Source organism: Tetrao urogallus, assembly GCF_951394365.1.
Source record: "Tetrao urogallus genome assembly, chromosome: 4".
Taxonomy (NCBI): Eukaryota; Metazoa; Chordata; class Aves; order Galliformes; family Phasianidae; genus Tetrao; species Tetrao urogallus.
In genome coordinates, this window is record NC_136817.1 from 19,130,570 (window position 1) to 19,157,963 (window position 27,394).

Genomic DNA, 27,394 nt, shown 5'->3' on the forward strand with positions numbered 1-27,394 from the left:
AATAGTCACTGGCCCCCATATATTATATCTCGCAATATAAAACAGTCCGTAACTTATTTGATAAAATTCATACATAATTTTCTTCCTAGGACAAGTGCTCTCTCATCAGAAGTAAAAAGTTTAGTTGACCACAACTGTGCATTTGAGTGTGCACTTTCAAGTCTTAATATTTGAGCTGGCTGCTATTTCTAGCCACTGGGAGAAAAGCGCAACATAGTATATGTGAAATGGCATATACTTTCCATCTCCTAACACATCTCTGCTGACTGATCACTAGCTTGGGTATAATTGAAATATCTGTTGCTGATGTACACTCCATTAATTAGTTGTGATAGCTTTGCATTCCTTGTGGAAGTGCGCAGCACGAGCCTTTTCTGGAGCTGGAGGGAGACCTATGGTCTGAAGGGTATGCACTCTCCTGACAGCTCTGTGCAAGATTTTTGAGAAAGTGAGGGAATAAGGGAGCTCGCAAGTGAAGAGAAGCGCTCCTCATAGAGAAAGTGAACTGGTTCTCAGGATGTGGGAAGAAGCCATGCTGGAGGAGAGACAGAGCCATTTTTCTGCTGCATCCCCAGTACGTTTCCCCCAGGGGATGGTGCTGGAGGCAGTGGCATGAAGGAAATTCCACTGGTGGAACCTGACAGCTTGTTTCAACATAGGCCAATTTCAAATATCCTCATCATGAGGTGTTGGGCATAGCTGCAGATCTCTGGGGCCTTACAGTGGGGGTCCAGAAACACCAGTATGTGTGAATGATTCCACTGTGTGCCATTTTAATCCAGGCAATAGAATCGCTGAAAATGGGGCCGGTGTGTTTCCTAGGAGCTGGGCAAGGGTGTTCCCAGCAGCCCATTATATGATGCAGCATTTCTTCTGCCAGTATGGGGCACTGAAGCTAAGGGAAGAGAAACCTTTCTTGTGCTATTTTTGGCCATCTTAGAGAGAAAGAAATCTAATCATGGCCCCTGGCTTGTCATCTTTTCATGAAAGCAGCATAAGCCAGAGCTTCCAGCAAGCCTCATAAAACTCTGGATTTACAGGGGACCTTTCATCTGCATCCATTTAAAATGTTCCCTGCCAGGCAACTGACTATGGACAGAAATCATCATTTGAAAAGATCTTACTTTAAGGATTGTACACAGTGTCTTAAATGCTGCTTCAGTTCTTCATCCTTTTCATAGGATTCGAGCAAGGTGTGTGCATCATCGTGGCGATAGCAATAGATTTTATATGTGTCTTCTAGGGGGCCTTTAATTTGCAAAAACACTTCCCCTGTTAAAGAGAAAAACAAAGCATGTCAAGCCAGACAACAGCATCTCAGAAGGAGTTTTATTATTCCACCACATTAGCTGTGAGCTAAAAGGGCTGCTTTCCACTTTACTTCCCTTAGAAATGATCTTGTGTGTTTATGTGCATTATTTATTACATGTATTTCTCAGCTGCTCATCTTTGTCACAGCCAGCACCATTATACCAGTGTTAATGCACAAAAATTCCCCAGAGAACAGGGACAAAATCTCTACACCTGCACCCCTGCATATACAATCCCCTACTTCACTGCCACACCTTAACACTCCTGCAGTGAGAACCAAACAGGAGAGCTCTGCTGCTAAGGAGAGACTATGCTGGCCCTCTGGGCTGGCAGGAGAAACAAGTGTAAGGATATTCATTTTCCTTTTGACTTTTTTTTTTCAGCTGGATATGAATTTAAATGGGTTATAACAGGAATAATGACTCCATCTCCCATTAGCCATTTCATGTTTATCTGTTTTGCAGCATCCTGAAATGGCAGTTGTTAAGGCCTAGAATGGGGAATCTTCCTCACATGACAGAGGAATAATCTTCACCTTTTCCTCTAATGAATTATAACCACTGTAGATTGCAGGCATTTCTGTACAGAATGAAAGGGAAAAGTATTTACAGTTCTGATCCTTTGTTGCATTGTTTTTCCTGAGAAACAGTTGGGAATTTTAGAGGCATTGAATTAGTCCTGCACCCATTTCCCATCTAAGTTTAGTGCACATTTCTCTCAGATGGTAACTCCTGTGCTGCTTTCTGTGTATTATCCAGGCAGAGAAAGCACGCTTCATCTCTTCTGCTGAGATATTCATTAGTTCTTACACCCTAATATAGCAGCATCCTGATCAGCATCCTTGGAAATGCACATAATAAACAATAGCGATGGTGAAAACTACTGTCTCAGGCATTTACAGAAAAATTACATCTACGTGGCAACCAGTCAGATGTTTTATAAACACTCTTGTTGAGTTATAGCCATGATTATTAAAGTTAAAAGCCGAGCACCACGTTAATTGGGAGCTCTATTCATTCACAGAGTGAACACAAAGCTGTCAGGCATCCTGCCGCTTTCATCCTGACCGAAGTCGGCTGTTTCATAATACATTGCATTGAACTGCTCTGTCTTAGAGTGAAAAATGATTCAGTTACCACAGTAACACAGCTCTGGGTTTCTTCCCTAGCAGAGAAGGTTAACTGGGCTGTCTAATGCATGTTGGTTTCAAGGTGCCAACAAGGGAACAACAACAACTGAGTTAAGAACACAGAAGTTCATTTTAGTTACTGTAAGGGCCACAGTCAGAAAAGCACCTGCATCCTAAAGCTGCATCCTCTTTGGGTGCTGTCATCTCTGTTTTCTCTGTCTTGTGCTAAATGTAGTGCTGATGGCTAACAACACACAACTGCATTCTGACTTCCCTGTAAACTCTATACAGGGCCTTATTCAGCCAACAAGCATAACAAGCTTTCTCCTGATCCCGTGCCCTTGGCAGAGATGTTGAACTCTCACACTTAACTTTAAGCAGAGTGCTTAGCACAGCCCGTAGTACATGGAGCTCTTAAGAGAGATAATATTTTCTGCAGCAAAAAAAATGCAAACTATACACTTAGCTTCCCTTCAGCATATACTGGAGCCTAGAAATAGTCATTCTCTCCTCCAGAATGGAAAAGATGAGAATTCATTGGTGTATTGTGCCATAATGATAGATACTTTCATTTATGATAAAATAATGAGAAAAATTATGCACTTATTTCACGGATGGGATCTTTTAAAAGCAGTTGGGGTCCTTAAGCCTGAATTTCTTCTTGGTTCTGGGATGTATAAGTTGAGTCAGTTGAGCACTGAGCATATCACTGAGATAACTTGCTTTATGGAGCAAAAATGCATCATATTTGTCACAGGTTTATAAATAATGAGTATTTTGAGCATTCTGACAGATCAATATCTGCCTGATCTACCTCTTCTTGAGTGTAGTGGTCAGACAGTCTCGAAGAGGCAACCTTAGGAGGAAGGCTTCAGTGGCAGCAACACTTTCTCCTTACAGCTTTCAGTGATGCTTCCTATGTGAACAGCAGTGGGAGAGGGAGGAAGAAAGGGCCCAATATTTAAAGGCAGAGTAAAATTACTAAGTCTTCATATTCCTCTATGTACAGCAACCAGATCACAGAGGAGAAAAAACACAAGGGAGAACTAGAAAGATCATTTGTCTTCTACTGCTTTTAGCTTCAGAAGACCAACCACCAAAGCTACATTAGCATTTTAGCGCAGATTAGGAGGGGGCTTTTAAAGCCAGTCTCTCACTGTGCCTCATCTCCCATGACTTGGCTGTGTGGAGAAACAGTTAACAGACACATAGACTGGATCCTTTTGAGTGGTAATTACCAGAAGATATACTCTTAGGGCACAGCATGAAGTGTACCTCTCGATCTACAGGAATAGGCTAAAGTTAATCTGAAATAAGACATCTTGAAATTTGTATATACCAGGACCTCAGCACCAACTGTTCTGCTATACAAGTCTGAATCTACGGGCACTACAACTTGTCAATGTAAGTATAGCCCAAGATGTGGAGACTAAAATTAGGCATCGATACAAGTAACTACATAATTCTGGTTTCTAACTCATGAAACAGCAGTTCTCCTCAGCCTCACTATATGGGAACTGCTGAATCACAGCCTGAACCTCTGATTGATCACCTGAGGCGAGCAGTGAGTCAGCCATGGGAGCACAGCTGAAGGCAATTCACCTGTGCTGCCAGAAGGGATGGAGCCTGGCTGCACCCCTCCTAGACCCATTTAAGAGCTGGCTACCAGTGGGGAAGGATCTCTTCTGGCGGTCTGCTCTGCTGGAGTTTTGTAAGTGAGCCCAGAATACAGGTAAGTGCCCTTTCTTTTCTGCTTTGGTATAGTAACTATGTAGCTAAGCTCTCTGGTATACTTCATAGCTATAGCATCTGTACACTCACTGTGGCTAGGCTTCCTTCCCAAGGGAGATATGTGAATGGAAGATGTTTAAATAGCACAAACACAATAGGATATGATGGGTGTGCTAAATATTTTCTCATCCTACAGAAAAAGACTGGCTTTAACAACTTTTACAATGAATATGAGGAAGGATTGTGAAGGCACAACTATCTATCCCTTCTTTGTTTGAAGGTGAAATACTTAGCAACTTATTGTTTACAATGACACAATTATTCTTCCTGCTTTAGGCTCAGTCTTTAGAAGAATTGCTCTCATCTTATGTTCCATCTTTTTCCTTGCCATAATTTAGCCAACTTTCTGTTCCAATATCCTATACGTTCTGATGGTCCTTTGTCTGATTCTGGAGAAATACACCATACCAAACTGATTCAATTATTTGTCCTTACTTCTGGATATGGCAGCAGACTGAAAGAATGATTCTCCTTGCTGTTGAGAAAGCCACTTCCTGCTAGAATAGAACATTGCTTATTAAGGGTATGACTCATCATGATGCACTTTTATTGAAATACTGCCAAACAACGCAGTTTCATCAAACTACGTTAAGCTGTTGCCTTGGCAAACCAGATTGAGACATGCTAGGATTAATACCTTTTCCCAAGCTTTAATGTTGTGTTCCCTAGCCAAAGGGTAACTGACAATTTTTTACCCTGTTGTATTTCAAGAAGATGGTTCTTTCTATAACAAGTTACCTGTGGTACATGGTCAGTATAGTGAAAAAATAACCCTTCTGACCTCTGAATCATAGCTGAAAGTTTTTTAAACTAAACTTGCTAACTTTGCACTCCAGCAAATTATGATTTCTCACTTGATTTCTTCAGCTGGATCACCTACCACTTCTGCACTGAATAAGCAATTACAGAAGAGCTGATGAATAGAAACTTCTTAAATCTCTCCACCTGTGCCAGAATGTCAAGTGAATAGATTCCAGCCATAACATTTATGGCTTGAGCTACTGAGTGTATGATTGCTGTGATATATCCAGGGGCAGCCTATTTGCTAAAAATACTCATGATTCCTACAGACATTCCTACACAGATTCACAAAAGCTCCATATTGATTACTGCTTTCTTTCTTTTACTGACCATGTCCCTGTTAATCACCTTTTACATTAGTTGTATTGCCAGTAAATATGTTTATGATGTTTGGGTAGGTTTTCTGTGATATTTTTAATATTCTAACAAATCTTAATGCATTTCTCAAGTGGCACAGGTATGAATATGCAATATAAAAGTTGGTTTAAGCATAAGCAGTTAGGTAGGTAATAGTGAACTAGATGAAAATGATGTTATCATAGCGTAACTCAAGTGTTGCAGTTTTCATTCATGATAAGCTCACTCTCTCCCTTTCTCCTTCCCCTCAACATCCAGAGGAGCAAGCACCATGATCAAGCCTGACATGAGCTCAGCAGAGCCACTGGACAGGTTTCACATCTCCTTTTTCCTTTATTACTGTGGACAGCTTGTAGCACATTACTCTCTGAGAGTGGTGCCGGTTTAGTGTGATGAAGATATAGGACAGGAAAATGTTATGTTTATTCTTTCACGTGGCTTTGTAGAACTCAAGAGGACAGTAAACATACCGATTACTTGCATGGATGGTTCCACATCTGTTGTGGCTTCTTCCAGCAGTGACAGCAGCTTGGCTGATATTTGATGGACCGATTCGATGTTGCTAAACAAGCCATCCACATCAAAGCGAGCGATCTAATGGAATACAAATATTAAGCAGCTACTGAGGAAGGATAAAGAAGGACATTGTATTTTAATTGTATTTTACAGACCTTCTCTTAATAAGGCTTTCATGTTCAGCATTCCAGGAAGCATAATTTCTGCAAAATGTAATATAAGCATCCTCCTTGTGACTTTTGGGATGCATACAGTTTTCAGATCAGTAGAATTGGGTTGACACAGTTAACAAAGGGCATTTTATCAAGTGATTTTAATGCTATTTTGAACTACTGGTTCCTAATCTGAAACTGTTTACGTAGGAAGGAAATTATATTATCATCTGAATGAAGAAAAGTTATTTATCTGGCTCTAAAATGTTGATTTTTCCCATTGAGAAGAAGAATAGTTGGCAGGGAATTTGATTCCTTGTTTTCCAGTTGTTCATGGAAGCTGCTATGTGAACTGGGACCTTGGTGCTGTAGTGCCAGCCATGAGGTACGAAGGCTTTCAAATGATGGTACCATTTTAAGTTAGTTGTCCTGTAAATCTGAAGAGTGCAATCAAGGTAATACAATTCCCACTAAAACTAACGCTTTAAAATTCTGGGTATTAATATAATCAAAGGCAGAGACCAGGAGCACAGCACTGACTTCAGTGAACTGGTTCAATTTACATCAGCAAAAAACTTGCCTCAATATCATATTGTCTCCCTTACTCACATTAAACACAAAATGTTCAGGACATGTGCTTTTCATACAACATACTCCCTTGTGCAGCTGTGTGATAGTTAATATTCAGGGACAACTGGGGATAGCCAGTGGTGACATGTTAACACTGAGAACAAAAACAAGACTGATTTGACATCTATATCTGTACCCACTGAACATCCCACTCCATTAGAAACAGAACTGCTTACTTGCATAGCAGCTCTCCAGATGCTGAGAGGATCAAATTGCATGCTGCTGTAGCTGAATCAGCAATATACTTTGAGTTCTATCGTAGTTAATTTTTAAAATAATTATTATAGGGCTTAAACTTTTTTATCCATTTAGAAATATGAAACAGATCCATTCCTAGGTCAATTTTCTAAATGTTATCCTTCTTTAAACACACTACAAACTTTCAAATATAGTAGTTTTTCTGAGAAGTTGACTTCATACAGTATTTTGAAAGCTTTTCAGAAATTGCAGGGGTTATTATGTTAGGATAGTTATAATCTCTACTTTTCCTCTGTATTCATCTGTCATTGGACTTCTGATCTCCACTGCAGCACAATCCCTACATTGCTTTTTGGAACTGTGTCATGACTAGACACATATGGTAACATGGTGACAAAGGACAGAATCAAAACATATGTTTTCAGTTGGTTGGATAAGAGCAGAAGAATACAGCATACAGCATGTTTGTTAAAAATCTCAGTAAGTTTGAGCACAGAGTGCCCTCGCTGGGTACTTGTTGGGAGCCAGCAGAGACTACTCCAAAGCAGATGAACAACTGAGAGGAGAAAGGAGTCAAGAACTGCTTGAAGTTGAAGCAGCAGATGCCAGCTCTTCTGAAAATGGGTTGGAACAAATTCTGATAGCTTTAGGAAAAAAAGGGATGGTCCTGCAGGATTTTAAACAACATGGGCTTCAGTGGCCGCAGTTCCCTGAGGAGGCAGTGTCTTCATCTCCAATACTCCTATTCTGTGAGCAGTTGTTGGAATCATATGTACAGAACAAAGGCTTATGGTCTGTTTAAAATCACTTCTACGCTGTATTAGCAGCAGATACCATTTGTGCAGCTTCTATGAATGCTGTGTTGCAAGCCCCACGAATTTAAGTCCTTCTCTGGACAAGCTCTTCTATTCCCATCTTGAGACTGCATGATTTTTTATTTTTTTTTTATTTTTTTATTTTTTTTTTTTTTTTAGAAATTGAAATATTGTTGAGGAAAAGGTGCTTTTTGAAGTCCCAGCTGAAAAGGAAACTGAGTATCATTGGCCTAATAAGATCTTTTGCCTGTAAGATAGCTTATGAGCCTTCCTTCCTCAATTTAGCCTTTCTGTGAGGAATGCAAATTTCCAAGGCACTCACTGGGCTGTCTGTCATGCATGGTGTCTCTCTACCACAGTTATCAGAGAAGCTAGTTAAAGTAATTTTTAAGATGGAACTTAACCCTGATGAGAAGGTTAATGCCATTCCAGGCTGTTGCCATGGAAAATATTTCTTCTTATTGTTTTTTTTACTGCTTTTAGAGGTGCCAGTAAAGGTCTGCTGGGGCATGTGCCAGTGGTTATGTGCACAGCAAAATGGATAGGGGAAGCTGCCACTGCAGCCTAAGCCTGGGAGCAGGCAAGCACCTCAACACAAAGGTTTTACACACTTGCAATGACAAGGACCAGAAGTGTACCTGTCTTCCCGCTTTCCTCACTACAGTCCTGGCACATCCGCCTTCTGGAAAGCCAGCTCAGGCACCATGCAACCCTTCTGTGCTTGCTTTAAGATTATCTGCAAACAGAGCGTAGGTGAATTCGGATCTTGACGTCACCCCCAGGTTCTCCACCCTTGGCAACTTACCTGCTTGTTTTTCAGAGGCTGAATCACTTCCTTGATGCAGAGATCCAGATCGTTGATATAGTCCCTCTCTGTCTGCATGAGCTCTGCAATGATTTTTACCCTCTTGGCCATCATGCGTTTGGTGGTTTCCTCATCCTCCTGTGGCAAGGTGGCAGAGGATGTGAATCCTGACTGTGGGGCCATTTTTTCTGTTTAAAAGAGTATTGAGGGAGGTCTGTAAGGAACATCATCATTTCATTGTCCCGGACATGCTTCCTCTACTGCTTGAAACACAAAGACCCCAGATGCTCTCAGTGCCTTCCCCACTGAATGCAGTCCTGCATCACAACAACATCCAAATACAACTGATGCCCTCTAAAACCATAGTCTCAGGCTGAAGTCTGTTAAGATTTGGTGAAGGATGAAAACCTTCCTGTGGAAGGAAAAGACTGGGTTTATTGTAAACTTCACTGGAATAACCATTGTTCTGTACGATGTATTACTGAAGTCTGTTCATGGGTCTGCAGGTACAGATGATGATGAAATCTGTAATTCTGCTAAAAGAATTCTTTTAAGAAGGCAAAGGAATTACGGGAGAGTATGGGAAAATCTTCAGTGATCAATAACAAACACTTGTGACAAAGAGGTCACTGGGGCCATGAGATTCTTATCTACTTTTCCACATTTAAAACCTAACCTGCTTAATTTGTTCCAAATACATGGAAATGCATGGGAATCTTGTACAGACAGGTAATTTATGTATGCTACAGGATCTGCACACAACCTGCTTATCTGTAATGATGGCTTTCTCTTTGGCTGGTTCTGAAGGCAACCTGCAGGCACGGTAGCTACACAATGGGCACAGAATTTTATCAGTGTACTCTGACAGTCTGTATTTTTCTTTAGGGAAAACACAGGTGGAAAAAGTGGAAGGTTTCGGAGGATATTCTGGTGTTTTCCTGCCAGCCACAAGATGGTGCAGGGTACCAGCAAAGACAGACGGATCATTACTGCGCTCATCTTTGCATTACCCAGGTTGTGGCTTGACAGCATCGGATTTTCTCGCTCAGCGGCAAAGGATGGGAATCTCTGCTGAGGATCAGGCTGTTATGCTTTGATGTCAGCTCCTTGTAGGAAGTGTACTGTATAATGAGCCACAAGCAAGCAGGATCTGATGCCTTGCTGGCTGATAACCAATACTGAATAGATTGCTGTTGTTTGAGTAGATTGTTGAGGGTGAGGTCACGAGCACTCAAGTGAGCATCAAATGGAGCCCAGCTCATTCACACAACGCAGGTCAATGCTGCAGATGATAACCTGGAGTTGGACTTGTGAGAAAGCCAGGAAACCTTCTGGAGAGAGGACTTGGAGCTGTCTTCCGCCAAGAGTTGTAAAATCTTACAAATGCAATGCATCATCAGCCTCAGGCCCTTCTACAATTATGCTGATGGCTGATATTCAGAAAGGATGTTTTTGTTACTAATCCTTTTAGTCAAACTGATGTGACCACAGCTTGATTTAAATAGCTGCACTGGGGACAGCACCTCTGCTTCTGTCCTGGTAGTTTTCAACAGGGAGATCAAGGAGCCTGAACAAAGCTGGGGTGAGCTGCTTTTCCAGTTTTTTTTTCCTATTTTCTATTTCAATGTACTTCCCTTCTCTAAAGCAAATCTTCTTTCTACCATCGAGTCTTAGTATTTACATCTCTTTATAACACAGGCATAAACATTTTGTCCTAGTCCTAGCATTCCAGACAATGGAATGGAATGGAAAAAAGAGCAGGATGTCTCCCTCTTCAAGGCCTTGGACCTTGGAAAAATTTTAGCTGAATTCTCCCCTAGAGAGACGCTGCTTGTGAGTGTATGTCTTGCATGGATATTCACCCCCAAAGGTGCAAAGTGCTGAAAGAAATGGACTCAGTCCTTACTTCAGTGTGGAGAGCAGAAAGATATTCTAGTACTTGTTCACGGCTCCTTCTGAGCCGTTGTCTGCTAGGGTTGTGGAATGAGATCCTCCCTACAGCTGGTAGTAACCACAATTACAAATTTGCAAGGAACCACACACAATCAAATTTAGTTCTAGTCTTGCACCAAAACCAACATTCCTCCTGAAATCAGGTGTGAAATAGTTTGTACGTGTGTGATTGAATGTGAGAGTTCAGGAGGAAGGTCTTAGAAATGTTTTGTTTTAGATGCAGTACTGCTACGGTATCAGATGGAACCTGAAGGTGAACACAAGATGCTCTGCAGAAGAACTTCTCCATCTTTTATAGTAGTGGCAGGGATGGCATTACAGGAACAAAACAAAGGCACTGTATCCCATGTCAGGCTCAAAATCACAATCCCCAGAGAAGTTTTTTTTTTTTTTTTTTTTTTCCAGTTTGTGCCATTAGATCACCCTGATCAATTTTGATTCAGGAATTATGTCAGGGCTCATCTATTATCCTTATTTCATGATAGGTAATAATGCCAGAAAATAAAAATTATTCTCAACACAAAGAAATAACAGTGGGAAATAGCAGGTAGATGCTGTTTCCTTACAGAAAACATGTTTTTTTAGTAAAAGTACCCTTTTTTTTTTTTACTAGTAATATAATTTTTCATTTTCACTCAACGCATTCACATTTTCATTTTTGACATGTCTGTCTCTGTAGAATGCAAGAGCAAGATACTGAGATGATAATTACAGCCAAAACCTGTGATTTTATGTTCAGCTGATAGCTTTTGACCAGTTTAAGCACATTAGTAGCCTGCTGAAATCCTTGTAGAGTAAGTGAAAGTTTATTGAATGCACATACAGTAAGTGAACATTTGCAATACAGGCAGACTTGTTTCTACCTGGTAATGTGTACCAGTCCTGGAACAGTTCAGAGGGAGGACTGGCAGGAAGAGGCATTGCTGAGAATTAACAATTATAGTAAGAATTCAGCTCATTCATCCTTGGAAGTGACAGGTGTAAAAGAAAAAAATGGTCTCTCTTGAATGGTTTATTGCACAAGTATTTCTTAAGACATATGCCAAGGTAATTGGTACTTTTAGTAGATATAAAAATGTAAAGTGGAAGGCAGCATTTGCAATTGTTGCTTTGCATGGCCAGTTATCTGCAGGAGCTGCCCTTCTGGAAGATTTTGCATTGGTGAGGGAGTTTATGACTTTGGTTTTGAGCCATGGAAGTGCACAGCTCTACTCATAGGACAAGAGAAGCTCGGTGTGCAGTGCCACAGACAAAGCCAGCATATGCAGCAGAAGCAGTTTCTTGCGAGTGTGAAGACTAATATCATCCCTTGGCTGGAGATAATCCAGTGAAGCTGGGAGACCAGCAATGCACAAATACAGCATCTCCCAGGCACATGGATAGACTGCAGAAGCAGTCGGGGCAGGTTTATAAGATAGATGCTTGCAAATTTCCCAGGCTTCCTGCCCTATAGAGAGCAGCTCCCAGAGGTCTGGTCCAGCCCTCATTCCCCTGGGTGAAATGCTCAAGGTGGATGCTAAGTTTGCCATCGGGGCTTGGACGGAGGCTGCTCCACACCTAAAGCTTTTCATCTGGAAGTGAAGGTAGAGGCACGGAATATAGTAACAAGTACAACATCAATGCATGAAGGGGGCAAGAGACATTTTCTTGCTCAGGTGCCATTTGGAGGACTCCAAAGTAAGCCCAGCTCTCACGTCATGCAGGTGAGAGAATTTTTCCTGGCACAAGGCATAAGTTATCAAGGAACAGCAAACAAATTTCAGCATTACTGTATTTTCACAAGTGAAACTTGAACCTCATGCCACTTGAGATAAAATTATTCTCTGTGAAAGCAAGCCCTGAGATAGCCTGTACCCTCAGATAACCCAGAGACTGTACACAGGAATCTACACCACATTTATCAGTTGGATTTGCAAGTGAGACACAGGCAGATTAGGCATGGAAATACAAGAAGGATTGGGAAGGGCTTGTAGAAAATGCCATTTTTTCCCCTCACACACGTATATGCTGGCAACATTATTCACGAGCAGGTTTGTTGCGTGGCTGTTACAGATGCAAAATGCCCCATGATGGAACATGGAGGAGAGCGCTGTGGAACCAGTATGACCTTGCAGCAGGCTTCCAGGGCAACAGGTTTACTCATAAAGCCAGAGACTTATGTGCAATTAAGTCATTCCATCTTTGATCATTTCTTGTTTCATAAGGCGCAGAAAATATTTGCATTCAGTATGCAAGTTCTTTCTTCAATTCCTTGACAGCAGCTTGCTTTAATTATATATGTGCTGACAGAACTACAGAGAGATCCCATGTGACCACAGGGGAAGGGAAGAAAGCTTATCATCAGGTGACAGAAGAATGCCCTCATTGTTAGCACCAGTACCTACAAACAAACCTTCCCAGAGCATCATACACTGATACAAATACACCGCTCCTGTGGCACTGAGCAAGTATGTTAATAATGGGAGAACCAAGGAAGGGCTGAATCTGAACTGCTCCGCCTGGGGACACGTGCACCTCCAGATCTGAAGCACACAGCAGGACTTTACTGTGCTAAGAGCTGTGCAAACACAGCAGCACAAAATGGATTCAGCTCTGAGAAGATGAGATCACTTCCTAGCCCAGCTGTCACTGCAGTAAGGTCAAGAAATACCTCCAGGCTTATTACAGTGAAAACTAACAGAATTAGATCCTCCGAGTTCAAATTTGCACATGGGGGCATATTTTCATCAAGCCATCTCCTACACATCAGGAAATAATCCAGACTTCTCCTTTCTGTACTTCATTCAGCAAACCAGCTGCTCCAAAGATCAATACATTTTGCAACAGGAAATCATCTGCATTTTAGCACACAGAAAGTTAATCAGTAAGCACAGAGCAAAGCAAACAAGGAACTGGGGAGAGACATTGAGGATCTCTGCTGCTGGCAGGAGATGCAGAGGCCAGGTCATCAGGTGCCTGGTGGGAAGGAGTGGCAAGCTGTGGGCAGGCAGGACAGGATGGAATAAGGGCCCTGCTAGGATACCAAGAGTAGCAGTTTTCCAGGATTTGTTATGATTTTGTGGCTTCATTTGCATGTCAGTTATTTCTCAGAACTACATCAGACACAGGCAAAAAGCAAAATGTGGGGTTCGGCTAGCAGAACTGAGGCAATATGTTGTGATAGCTGAGTGATTAACATCAGTGTATCTAATACTGATGCACTGAAATTAATGCATGTGCAAATCAGTTGATAGCATGGATGACCCATTCCGAGCTAGTCAGAAAGAAGTATGTCATAGATCTGTAATGCAAGGAGTATCTTCTCAGACTACGTTGCTGAACACTGTGAATGTTCATCTCCAGCTCTTTCCGGGAACTCACCACTTTCTATAGCTCGTTTTTCATACCAAGCACAAGTTTCACATGTGCTTATTAACAAATTAACAAACAAGAAATCCTAGGAGAAGTGAACTACGTTTGAAACCTCTGTTTGCTATTCTGTCCTTTCTGGCTGATGGTGTCTATCCCCATTAGTCATCTACCACAGTCTGCCCTGATTCTGCAAACATGTACATGCCAGTAGGTACAGCTATGCACACAGGTATTGCACCAGGATGATGACAGCTGTGGGTTAATTCACAGATTGATCCCAGCATTAATGCAATACATAGATATTGATATTGTTACTTTTCCATCTGCTACTGATGGATTTTCAGCTGTAGGAAACCAGCACCTACCAGCTGAACAGCTATGGTGATACTTCTGAAAACAGCTGCTAAATATTATTTTGTGCCACTTAAGGATAGTAGAAAGAGCATATTTGCAGGAGAAAATCCCACACTGCAGGAAATAGCGAACATAGAGCTGGGCACTGCATAGAAATATCATAGAAGCTGGACCTAAGCTCTTAAAATGACCCTCCATATTATATCTGCCTCAAGTCCTAGTGAATTTATCTTCCTTAACTCCCTTCTTCCCTTTTTAGGAAAGTGATGCTCGCTTCCAGCTGAAGGAGTACCGAGGAGAGTTTGATCAAGGTGTGTCTAGACTCATCCCAGCTGAGCTCTAGGTGGCTGCATGGCTGTCTCACCAACCTGCCCTTTGAAAGCAACACCTTGCTTCCCCTTATCTGAAATGGAGCTGGTGACAATTGGTTATCTCACAGGATGAGCTGAAATGAGTGCATTCAGGTTAGTCAAGCTCTTGGAGAATATAATGGTTACTTTGCACCTTGCTTCCTTTATCAACAGGAGGAAAAGGGGGAGGCATTGCATGTGCATTCACACCTGAGAAGGTATTGAATAGACGTATCTAGGATAATAATCAACCTGAAAATGGTTACTTGCATTTTTTAATGAATCCTTCATTTTGAAGTGAAAAACACTTGCAAAGGTTTGCACTTTGACAGTGCTATTATTGTTCTTATGTTTGTGGACTTACAGAGCAAGCCACCTTGATTGCCGTGGGTGTCTGGCTGGTGGATCCCTTTCCCCACCCTCTTTTAGAAAGCAGTTTGGGTTCCGTATAGAATAAAATTTGCAGGAAGTCCACTGGGGTGCAAAGATACCTAACTCCTCGTGCTCAGCCTGGGTTGATTTTCATTAGCAGGGTCCTGCAGGCTCCGGCAGGACCATGCTTCTCACTGGAAACCTGTCCTGCTCATGTGAGATTCACATCTGCACAGTTTGCTCCCTGTCCTCCACATCCTTGTTTGTGAAGTGCTTACTACAGCTCTGCAGACCACCTGTTAGAAAACACGTTAACAGGAAACTATGGGGAGTTAACTAAACATGGAGCTTTCCAAATACGTGCCTCCAATTCATGTAGAACCAGATGCAAGCACAAACTATTGTCACTTGAATCTTTTTGCAAAACACTTACCATTTCACAGCCATCAGAGACTCCAGACCTGACAATATGCAACAGAATGTTTGCATCACCAACATAACTGTTTGCTTTTCTTACCGAGGTAGGAGAACTGAAAAGTTTTGTGACAGGACAAAGGGAAATAGTTTCAAACTAAAGCTAAAATGGAGAGATTTAGACTGGACATAAGGAAGAAGCGGTTTACACTAAGAATGATGAGGCACTGGCACAGGTTGCCCAGAAAGATGATGGTTGCCCCATTCCTGAAGAGATCCAAGGTCAGGCTGGAGGGGTTCTGAGCACCTGATGAAGCTGTAGGTGTCTCTCTTCATTGCAGAGGGTTGGACCACATGGCCCTTAAAGGTCCCTTCCAACTCAAACTGTTCTATGATTTTACAAACAAAAGCACTTCCCTCAATACTAATTGTATTTAAGCACTGATAAAAAAAATGAAAAACATATAAGGAGTACCTCATTGGCATCAATGGGTAACAGATTAGGTCTGGGACCTGTGATCTTCATCAGATGCAGGCACATCTGGATCACCACAGTTAGATCCAGATCAGGCCTTTGCACATAGCTCCATGTCTTTCCACTAATAATATAAATACCCTTCATAGGAATTCCTACCCACTTTGTATTTTCACTCTGAGGACAGGCAACTTCTGATTGAATGCAAAGCCTGCAGGTGCCTCATTACCCACCAGCATTTTTCTGGTGCAGACATAAGCATGCACAGCAAGCCAGCACTGGGTGGGCACTCTGCCATCTGTGGCCGCAGCAGCCTCAGCTGGAGGTGGGAGCTGCAAAGCCGGATTTACCACCATGCTGGCCCATGGCCATCAGCGTAACGTCACACACTGCCATGCCAGCCAAGGCTTCCCTGCCTCCTTTGCTCCAGACTTCTAGCAAGAGACAGTCCCGGACTGAGTGCACCGTGTGGGAGGGGAAGGGCTGGTGCATTTGGCTGGATCCCACTCTACAACCAGAGCTGACATGGGCAGTCCACTGCACAAGCAAAACTGCTGTTCCAGAGACACACACCTACGTGTACCGGGAGCTCGGCCACCCGGCCACATCGATTCTCACTCACACCCGAAGCACCTCTGCCAGAGCCATGCCCGACTTCACTGAACATCTTTCATCTCCCCATTGATTAGTTGTCACGAGGAGGCAACGCTGTAATCAGTGAAGCTCTCAGTTGCTGTCAGCATATGCAGCCCCCATATAAATCCTATTATTTTCTAGTTTATTATTTTATTTTCTGCTTTTATTGTCTCTCTGAAAGAAAATTGCTTCCTAATTAAATGCATCAAAACCATAATACAGTAACCTAAGGTATTTTTCTACTTTACTTCCCCATAAAGGATTACTGCCACAAGAGTGATTGTCATAGGCAGTTATATCGCTATTAGCAATAAATGTTTATATCGTGATAGTACTCACACCCCACATTTGTGATGAGATCTTGTAGTTCAAGACCCTGAAAATCCACAGAAATCCATCAGCTTGTGTTTCAGAGCTCTCCCAGAAATAGCTATGCACATCTTTCATGCTTTTTCCTCCATTTGTGGCATTGCGTTTAATTTGTAATTGACAGGCCCAGAACTGACATAATTTGGCAATTCCTGGCCCAGGCACAACTTGGTTATTTGAAAAGAAATGCTCTTCATAATGGTATAATTCAAACCAGCATATCCATCAAAGCATGCATTTGGATGTATTTCAGCTCAGGCTCATACAATCTGAGCAACAGATAACACATTAGAGATGCTGGTATTTTCAACTGAAAGACTAAACTGCCCTCAATGCTTCTGATCAGTCAGTGTACAGCTCACTATGTGCAGTAAGAAAAGACAACCAAGGGTGGAGGCATGGCCTTTTCGAGTCACTGCCTGCGTTGCAGATGTGTTCTGGTCAAGAAGAGGAGAAAGACCCCCGCTGCAGACACATTGCACAGGAGCACACCAGAACATCCATACCGACCTCAATTATATTTCACGCGCTGGGTGCAAGATTGGATTTAGAAAACGTGAGTGGTGAGCAGGGGCAATCGCTCAGTCCTGCAGTACAGGTGCCTAGGTAGAGCCCGCCGTGCCCATCTCCAGAGCCAGACAGCACCCCAGAGGCACCATGCTCCCACCCAGCACGGGCAACGCAGCACCCAGCACGCTTCCCCGGGTACCTTGCAGCTTCTGGCCGTACTCCGTCCTGTCCGACTGACTCCTGCGCAAGGCACCGTGCTCCCCTGCCCCGCTGCTCTCTACCACGGGCTCCGTCCTCCTCCTCTCCCCCATGTACAGCCTGTGCCGCAGCAGGGCCAAATTCTTCCTCCGGCCCCCTACGCCTTCCGTGCTCGCCATGGCCAGGCTGGCCAGGGATGAGGGGTGATCTTGGGCAGGCAGCTCACTGCTCAGGGGAAGGCTCAGCCTTTCCACCTGTACCGGTGCGGCTCCACCTCCGGGAAGCTGCCGCCCCAGGCAGTGTTTGCTTTCACCTACTGCGTGTATGTAAGCCCTACGGGGGCCGGTTTAAGAGCCAGCCCAAGCTGCAGCCACTGCCTTTCCCTACTTCGGGGGACGCTCCTTGGCTCCTTTGGCTGCAGGGCGCTCATAACTCCTCAGCAAGATCAGAAACAGCGTGCCACCCACTCTGATGCCACTCAGTGCTGTGTTCCTCTTGCACAGGGACACTGGTAGAAGCCCAGACATGGAGCACAGAAGGGCCAGCGCACACCAAGGCTACACTGAGGCATGTGGAGGACCTGGAGAGGCTGTTGTGACAAATTGCTGTGCTCTGATGGCAGCAAAACAGCTGCTCACAGTACCCCTGGCTCAGTCACTGGGAGAGACCTTATTATCCTATTTGCTAGCAATGGCCCCTGGCACTCAGGCACTGCCTGTGAATGCCATGTCATGCCGGTCTAATCAAACTCATGTCAAAACAGCAGGAGCTGCTGGCATCTCAGCTTGGACCCGACTTATCCTGGCAAGAGCCCCAACAGCCGTCAGCAGCAATCACGGCCACAGCAGTGACAGTGGCCCTGCAGCCCCATTGCTTTTAGGGAGCAGTGCATCAGGAGCCCCGTGGGCAGCCTGCTTGCGTGAGGCAGCCACACGCCCAGTGGGTGACAGCTCATAGCTGCCCTGGTGCCACGTTGCCAGGCTGCATCCCCAAGGACTGTGCAGGACAAAGTGATGAGTACAGGGATACCATGCAGCAGTGTTAATGCATCTCCAACTTGTGTTTATCCAAAAAGAGCTTGGTCCACTATGACGCTGCCTCCTGACCAAAGTCCCTCATTTCTACCCTGCAGAGTAAGGAAAAGATGAAGAAACGATTAAGCAATTCTCTATGCCAAATTACGGTGCAGTGCCAGTGCTGCACAAAGTGTCCTGTCTGCACAGAACCTGGCAGAGGACTAAAGCAGAGGATACCAGGAAGAGCTCGTGCTGGCACAAAGAAGGTACACAGTATGCAGGCAGCCCATGTGTTGCATCTCCTCTCCCCTTTGCTACTCCCCAAGAAACCCATGTGTGTTGCAAGACAGACCACAACAGTTCCTAATGAGGCACAGCAGTGAGGGCGAGAAGGGTGCCCAGGGAGCAGAGACTAGCATCACAGCAAGGAATAAACAGATTAAGGTGGGAGTTGAGGGAAACTGGCTGCCCTATTTCCTTACATTGGGGATTTCCTGAGCTTTGTTTGTTTTCTTTTTATCCAGGCAATGGCTTGACATTCAGCAAGGGTGGCAAAACTGGTTTAAACGGTCACCACCCTTTGTGTCCCCTTCCCCCTGGAATCCTGTTCCCATTATTGGTGGCAGGGTGCAAGCTGAGCATCTGAGGCTGGATGAAGGAGGTGATCTGGCTGAAAGCCCCCTGACTTCCCCCTGGGCCATTTTCCATCTGGATCTGCTCTCCCACTTAGTTCATCACACAGCTTTGCCAGCAGTTGCAGCAAGGGAGGGACACAGGGGTACATGTGAGCAACTGCTTAGATGTAGTTACTTAAACTGGCACTGCCCAGAGTAGTTATTCACCCCCTCAAGGATCTTATCGTGCCCATTTTTCTGAAAGCACAGATCTCATCATCGCTAGGAGATTTTATTATATTTATTTAAATTAAGATTGCTGTAGGGAAAACTGGGGAATATACTTTGGCTGGGTGGAGGTGAAGGAACAAATTTTATTAAATTCTTGGCTTTGCAGGCTCTCTGCCACACATGAAGAGTTCCAGCCAAGATATAATGGTTTGTTCAGGTGTTTATTACGACAGCAATCTGCCCACATGCAAGAGGTGCCTTCCTCTTCCTCCACTACTCTCTCACAGTCTGACAAAGTTTGTGTTCATTCAGCAAGGAAGTGGCTGCAGGGAAAGCCAACTGTGGTTTGCTCCTGCCTTTGAGCTAGTAGTGGTCTGAGTCCAGGCAACAGCAGCATTTCTGGGGCAGAACGGAGCCCAAAGCTATTGTACAACACAGTCTAGAAATGCAGAATGCCTTCTGAAACCTCAAAATATCTCCTCTGTGCCTCTTACTATGGAAAGGGCTGAAAATAGCATGTCTGAAGTCATGTTCCACATGAGGTTTAATATAGAGGCAACCAGATGTAATCCCTATAGAATCTTACTACTGTTTGCTGTACTTCACCTGGACTATAATAAAACAGCTGAGAAAGCACTACCAGAACTGCACATGAAGAACTCAGCTAGCAGTAGCAACCAGCTCTCAATGACTGAACAGCTTCTGTTCCCTTCTGGCCATGGTAGCAACTGATGGCCGAACTGTATCAAAGTTACTAAACTCAAAGACAAGAGGGAATATTTGGCATCTGTGTGAACAAAATGCACATTTTACAATCATTGCAAATATCTCTTTGATCCCTGGATGTTCTGCTTATTTAATTCTCCTAAGCAAATTGGAAGCCAGAGGATGTTAGCACTCACATACGGGATATTTACATGGAACCTCTCCACTCACGAGACAGAACAGGTGCTGGTGTCAACATGTAAAATATTGGCTTTGTGTTCCCAAGCAACTGTAGTAGTTGCACATAAGAGGTTATTGTTCTACGATCAATGTTAACCTTTATCTTCATCCTGAGCTATAAATGAACCAGGAACGCCATCAAGACTGATGGCCATTAAGTTGTTTGTTTTGTTGTAGTTCCTCACAGCTGTTACGGTGTATTTCATGGTATCCCAGTTTCTTGGTGTATAGCTTGGTATCCCAGAGCACTCAATGTACTGGTGTGGGCTGATTATCATGCTGTTCCCTGCCAGTGGAAGGAAGCATGGCAGGAAACACCTCAGGTTTGCTCAGCGCAGTGGCCACTCAATGAAAAGACAGCCTCCTAATGCACTGCACCATGCCCCCACCAGCCAGCATGAAATTGCAGCAAACAAATTTAGCTCAATGCCAACATTAGAAATCTTTCAGGATGGGAAATGGTGTGCCCACATTCCCTTCTGGACCCACCGCGACAATTAAGGGTAGATTAATCAGTATGTTTAATGATGAGTCCACAGTTGCTCCTCATCCTTGCTTCCCTACATCCTTGGAATTAGCTCTCCTCTCTGCACAGTAAAGCGATTACACCCAGTGGGTAGCAGAGGATCAGCATGGTACAAGGAAATGCTACAGAGAGCAGTCCCACCCCCTCTACGGGTGGGAGGTGACAGCAGTGGGCTCAGATGTCTCTATTAGCCCCCTGTCTCCACACACACACACCTGGGTGCAGATAAAAGCAAGCCTGTACCTCTTCTTGCTCTGCTTGTATGCATGAGTCAGAGCAAAGATATCTTTTGAGAGACAAAATGTTGAGGTGATAAGAGCACTCACGTGAAAGGCCCACCAAGGACTTTGAGCACTGGGAAGCTGAGAGAATGTTCACCCTATCTGTCTGGGGCTGTAATTGTAAGATAAGAAAAGAATGACAGATGAGGATAAAAGCAATAAAAATGGAAGACTTAAGGATAGGTAAAACTGAAGTCTACTACACATTCATCTTTCAAAAGAATGAATCAAAACTACTTTGAAATATACATAGGAAAAAAAAAAAACACTTCAAAAACCTTTCCATAGTGTAGAGCAAGAAAAAAGCCTGTCTTGTAGGTGGGAAGTAATTTTGTGTGGCAATGTCACCTTGCCTCTGACTGCTGATCTTGCCAGACTGGTGATTCCAGTAGAGAAACAGGTCCTTGGAAGTGAGTGCACAGCGATCGTTTCTTTTAGCTGTCTCTAGCGTTTCCTCTCTAAATATTTGTTGGAGAAATTAATAAAGCATACACCTCCAGGGCTCGGAACAGGCTGCGGGTGTTTTAAAGAGGGAACAGCTCAACCTACCAGGCTCTGCAGCCAAGCTCCTTTGACTACCATGAAGCCTCAGGACTCCCAAGAAAGCTGCTGCCCCAGTTTGTATGTCCAAAGGGCTGAAGTGCTCTATGTGTACAGAGAGAGACCCGGCTTTCAAATGAAACATCTGTCAGGAAGGAGGGGGGTCACCAGGGCTTGAACTGCTCTTAGTGTGCAGTTGGATCTGTCATTGTCCCACCAGAGTGTTTTATTAGCCCACAGAACATGCATGGAGCCAGGCCAGCTTTCCAAGGTGCAGGCTTGGAAGGGTGGAGGAGAACTGGTGATCAAACTGAGCAGATGCTGGATTTCTACAGGGTTACAGCAGTGCGGCAGTTTGCTAAGGGAAATAATCTGACTCTGTCCATCAAGTAGATGGCACTGTGATATCAAAGCTAACGAGGGAAAGACATGTAAATGAGAGAGGCAAATGAAAGTACAGGAGGTTGAATCTTCATTATTGTGTTTTAATGCAAAAAAGGGAGTGTAGGAATTACCAAAGGTAAAATATTTTTTGAGGAATCCTTTGAGAATTGTATGCCTGACAATTTGAAAATCGAGAGGGAAAGGGTGCATTAAAAAGCCTTAATTTTCATTGTAGGTCCCTCTTTTGAATGAGTATAATTTTGCAGCTTTGCACTAAATCTTCATGTTTCCAGACAATGCTTTTTTAGATTTATTGGAACTATTTTTCTTTTCTGTTTCTCTATTTTGTGTACATAAACAGCCATGAAAGAAAAAGGAAAGACTCCATTTCTGATTCGTGATGGAGAAGTTGCTCTAGAGTAACAAAGGTAAGAGTCTTTAAAAAACTTAAGTTGCAAACAAGTTTAGGTGGGACTTACAGTAGACTAAAAATCTCTGCTTCAGGGGCTTAAAATGAACAGAGCAGATGTCTAGGAAGGAAGAAACAGGCTTCTGTGACAAAGCTTAACACAGATGTGGATCCTCACCTCTCGAGGGCATCACATTCTAGACAGAAGTCCAGTTTCCCATAAATATTGATGATTGATCTTTTTAAAGCAATAGCGTTACTCAGGTGAGTTCACCAGTGTAAAAAAAAGGCTCACAATCTGTGCCTCACAGTCACAGTCTTTATTAGGAACATAATGTAACCTAATAAAATTTCTTCTAGTTACCAAAATAGACAATTTTTTCCTTGTAATTAGATGATGACTTTTGCTGCCATCAGGTATTTGTCAGCATGTAGAACACAAATGCTTGTGTGAGTAGGCTATGCACTGACATACTCTCCCAAATCCAGCTGTGCCAATGAGAGAGGTTACTGACTTCAGCAGCTTGTCTTCCTCTTCCTGCTCGAGTCTGTCACTGCAAAGGTCTGTGAGTAGGTAGAGGAGTTCATGCTCCTTAACCTGCTTCAGTCAGAAAGCAGCCTGACATAGCTGTCTTTAACCTGCTCCAGCTGGCCTCGCTTGGTGCAACCTGAACTAGGGAGCAACAGTGCTGCCCCAACACGGGAGCACTGACAAGCAAGGGCAAGCAGGTACATGCTCACCAGGAAGGCTGGAAAGGGGACAGCTGCCCACGAGCGCTGCCCTTTTGCAGTGGCGAGCAGCAAAGCAGAAGGCTGACAGGAATTGATTCCTTCCGATTAATGTTTTGATAAGCAGTGGAGATAGAAGTTATGCTACAGCAAAGTTAATGATAATGATGTAATCGCCGGTCAGGAGCTAACGCACTGAAATAGCACATTGTGGTCCTAATGACAGTCTGCAAAGCCTTATTAGTTGAAAAGATGAAAACCATTTTCATTTGGGAGAAAGGGAAATTGTTCTTTTAATCACTATTTATTTATAACACAAAAAATTGTTTTCTGCATTTAATTTGTAGGGCATTTTCACCAGCAAAACATACACATAATGCATATATATGAAAAAAAGTAAACGTACAGTGCCAAGTACAAACTGTTAAAGGAAGGATGTCCTTCAGGCTTAGGTGATTATACTGCTGCTGAGTTTTTGCTATACACCAGTGGTACTCTTGTGGAATGAGATTCACCCCTGTGCAGAGGGCAAGCATAAAACCTAAGTACCATGTAAACCCTACTTAAGTCTTATGGACCTGCTTCTAACTCCGTTGAAATAAATAGCAATATTTTCATCGACTTTCAGTGGGACCTGTTTCAAGGTCAGTGAATGGGATCAGTCCTACACATACCTTTTGCTGGCCCAATATATTAAGGATTTCGATGTAAAATGCTTGGGAACAAAAAGAAGTGAAAAAAAAAACAAAAACCGTGCCTGTAAAAGCTTTAGTAATTTTAGAGAATTTGCATTGTCTAAATATGAGAATCAAAACATGAATTTGTTTCAAAGATTCAATAATATTAAGTATGGAAGCTGCAGTATCGCCCATATCTGACTTTAGGAATACTGTGCATACTTCTGTCATGTTTTGTGTCATGTAATGCATAATACTGAGAAACACTGTCAAATCTATTTCAGGCTTTATCACCATTATTTCTGTAGTTTTAGAAGAATTTTTGATACATTGGAGTATTAAAACAGTAAGGCCTCTGCTCTGGCAGTGTTAACAGGTCTTGCATGTGTTTTTCTACCGTATCATTCACCATTGCAAAGTAACAGGATGGCATCTTTTTATTCACCTAAAAAGAGCCTGAATAGAAAGTCATTTATATCTCATAAATTCCAAGCGTTCAGATGAGACCTCACACGGCAAAGGAGAACTCTGCACTCAGAATTCATGCATCTTACAGCAACTCTTGACCACAGCTGTGTATTTTACTTCCCAGCCTGTATGGAGAGATAAATATGTTGGGTTCCTCCTAGAACAATACTACACCCAACTGCCAACGTTGTAAATGTAAAATTACTGCATGTGCACTCAGTAAACAATTTTTCAAAGGCTCTGAACTTCCATAAACAAACCCCACATTTGCCAGACCCAAGCAGGGGAGTGGGCGCGTGGCATATGTCTGTTTTTTATGTTGTCTGTTTGAGCAGCAGGCCAACTCAAAGAAAATGCAGAACAGATTTTTTTTAATGATAGATTCTCTACTGTTGTGTTTTGTTTTGTTTTGTTTTTTTCCCCACATGAAAAACGGATGACTCACCTCCTTACAAACTCAAAACACAAAGAACTTCAAGCAGACACCTTACATGATGAATTTCAAACCCCAAGTGTCCAAGACAGAAGGTTACCCTGGAAAACCTGGCATTTGGTGAACTTGGGAAAGAAAGATGCCAACACCTCTGACTAAACACCAACTATTTAGCAACTTCTGTGGATATGAGTAATTGGCCTACTCCTAGACCCTTTGTACTCTCCTGAAGATCAGCCTGTTGTGACAAATTTAGCAAACAATGGCATGCACACACACACAAAAGGGAAAAAAAAAAATGAAAAAGAAAAAGAGAGAGAAGAAAGGAGATTGCAGCTTTTTATCCAGAGCCCTCGCTGTCATGAAAAACCCACCTACCAGCACACATCAGACGAATCACAGAATATCCTGAGTTGGAAGGGACCAAACATGATCACTGAATCCAACTCTTGGCTCCACATAGGACCACCCAAAACCCCAAACCCTATAGCTGAAAGCATAGTCCAAATGCTCCTTGAATTCCAACAGCTTGGGGCTGTGCCCACTGGCCTGAGGAGCCTATGCCATGCCCACCACCCTCTGTCGAAGAACCTTTTCCTAGCACTCTGACCCTCCCATGACACAGCTCCATGCTGTTCCCTCAGGCCCCATCTCTGTCCCCAGAGAGCAGAGCTGAGCACTGCCCCTTTGCTCCCTGTGAGCCACCGTGAGGCCTTCCCAACCAAGGGACCTGATCCTGCACAAATCTTCCAGCACAATTCAGACCAGGGTTAAAATCCAAAATTGATATTGACCACCAAAGACAACTGGCTTGAGATTGAAGAGTGACAACAGTAACACTAACTGTTCAGCCTGCTTCTCCTTCAGTGAAACAAAGCAGTCCCTTCTCAGGAATGTTTGAAAAACAGAGGATGAGAAGCAACCTGTATCCACAGATAAAATCCATCAGTAACCCTCCTTGAGGATGAAGGGAAAGAGACCAGAATTCAAAGCCACCAATGCTGCAGGAAACATCGTCCATAGAGGAATACAAAACCACTACAAAGAGAATACGGATGATAAGCTAATTTATGTGTCAGCAAAGTTCAATATAACAAGCATTACCTATCTGTGGGAATCAGTGCCAGTAGCCCAGCTACCCTGGTGCAGGAGTGGGAGCCGTGTGCTGAGAAGGGTACGCCTTATTGCCAGGGAGCGGGCAGGATGGCAATCGTCACACGTCCACTGGGGCTGACAAACCTGCCATGGCACCAGTCCTTCCATGCCCCTATTTCCTCCCTCTGTCCCCTTCTCCCGCGGCTGGGGGCAAGCGGCCATCTCACGGACCCCACAGCCAGAGTTTGGACCCGGCGACAACTGCCGCCTCGGGGCAAACCGCCATCTTGTGCCTCTCGGGGCTGAGAGCCGCGCCTCCCCTCAGGCGCAGCGCGGCGGTACGGACTGCTGCTGTCCGTCCGCGTCGGTGCGGCAGGAGGAGAGGGGGCCCTGTCGCAGTAGCATCCTGTCTGCAGGGCCGAGCCGGGCCTGCCGGCGGGGACCGCTAAGGACAGCCGGGGCAAGGGGCAGGGGGCAGGAGGCCGGCACGGCGCGGCGCAGGCCCGGCGGCCGCAGGAAGGGGAGGGAGGCGGTCGCAGCCATCATGCGTGCGCTGCCGGGGTTGGGGCGGCTGCTGGCGGCGCGGGAGTGGGGGTGGCCGCCGCGCCGCTGCCTCACCGCCATGGCCCGCTACGGCACGGAGCAGCGGGGGCGGCGCAACTCTCCCGATTACCGCCTCTACTTTAGTAAGTAGCAGCACCCAGGGCCCGGTGACCTCCCCCCCTTCCTTCCTTCTTTCTCCGCCTCGGGACGGGGCACGGCGGGGAGAGGCGGTAGCCGCCTGCCGCTCCCGCTGAGGCCTCTCGCGTTGCTCGAGGGGTCGGCCCCGAGGTTCCCCTCTACCCGAGGGGGCGATTTGCGTGGAAAGTGAAGGGATTTCCCGGCAGATCTGCCTTTCGGAGGAAATGCTGGGCCTGTAAGGGCCTCCGGGCCGGTGTGTGCGCTGCATGGGCCCTGCAAAGCTCCCTGAAGGGTGTGGGGGTGCTGGGGGCACATGGGGCACTGAGGAGCCTAAGGATGGGCTTGGCAGAAGGAGCCTCGCCTCGGCACTGTGTCAGCTCTGTGGGAGTACTGCCTGTACCCTGTGGCCAGGCCAGCCCTCCTGGAGACGTCACGCTGAGGAGAGACTGGCATCCAGACAGCAGGGCTGCAGCGTGAGCAGCAGCAAGGTGGCACTGGGAGAGCACGGGCAGGGCTCCAGGAGGCCTCCTGGAGCGGGAGCTTCAGCATTACACGTGTCGCTAACTACACTGACCGTACTGCACTTTGCTGTTGTGTACGTCTTTAGTTCGTCAGCTTCTCAGGAGTTACCTCTGACGTCTGAAGTCGTCATGTGCCCTTTGGGCACTGCTCTGCCAGGGCTCCATGTGCTCAGTCCCCAGGGAGCTGCAAGGCATGTCAGTCAGTGGAAGCAAGCAGCCCGCCACTAAACTTTGCTTTAATTAGGAGGATGGTCTGGAGGGCTTCCAAGAGTTGCCAGCAGGGTGAGGGAGGTGATTGTATCTCTGCTCTCACCTTCTAAGGTCTATCTGGGGTATTGTGTCTGGGCCTGGGATCCC

General features: G+C 44.5%; 2 protein-coding genes across 2 annotated transcripts in view; one reads left to right on the forward strand and one right to left on the reverse strand.

Annotated features, from left to right (window-relative positions):
• The window catches only part of ARHGEF38 (Rho guanine nucleotide exchange factor 38), a gene marked incomplete at both ends in the record, with an annotated part of 32,924 nt that extends 15,258 nt beyond the window's left edge, over nt 1–17,666 (reverse strand). Inside the window, 4 exons of the mRNA XM_079534302.1 lie at nt 1,125–1,272; nt 5,860–5,983; nt 8,506–8,693; nt 17,489–17,666. Of these exons, the coding sequence (XP_079390428.1) occupies nt 1,125–1,272; nt 5,860–5,983; nt 8,506–8,693; nt 17,489–17,666 (638 nt within the window). The remainder of the gene's footprint in view (nt 1–1,124; nt 1,273–5,859; nt 5,984–8,505; nt 8,694–17,488) is intronic.
• A 346-nt stretch (nt 17,667–18,012) lies between these two features.
• Nucleotides 18,013–27,394, forward strand: part of PPA2 (inorganic pyrophosphatase 2) — a gene marked incomplete at both ends in the record, with an annotated part of 44,306 nt that continues 34,924 nt past the window's right edge. The window contains 6 exon segments of the mRNA XM_079534079.1: nt 18,013–18,430; nt 25,932–26,012; nt 26,015–26,158; nt 26,161–26,234; nt 26,238–26,323; nt 26,325–26,521. Of these exon segments, the coding sequence (XP_079390205.1) occupies nt 18,013–18,430; nt 25,932–26,012; nt 26,015–26,158; nt 26,161–26,234; nt 26,238–26,323; nt 26,325–26,521 (1,000 nt within the window).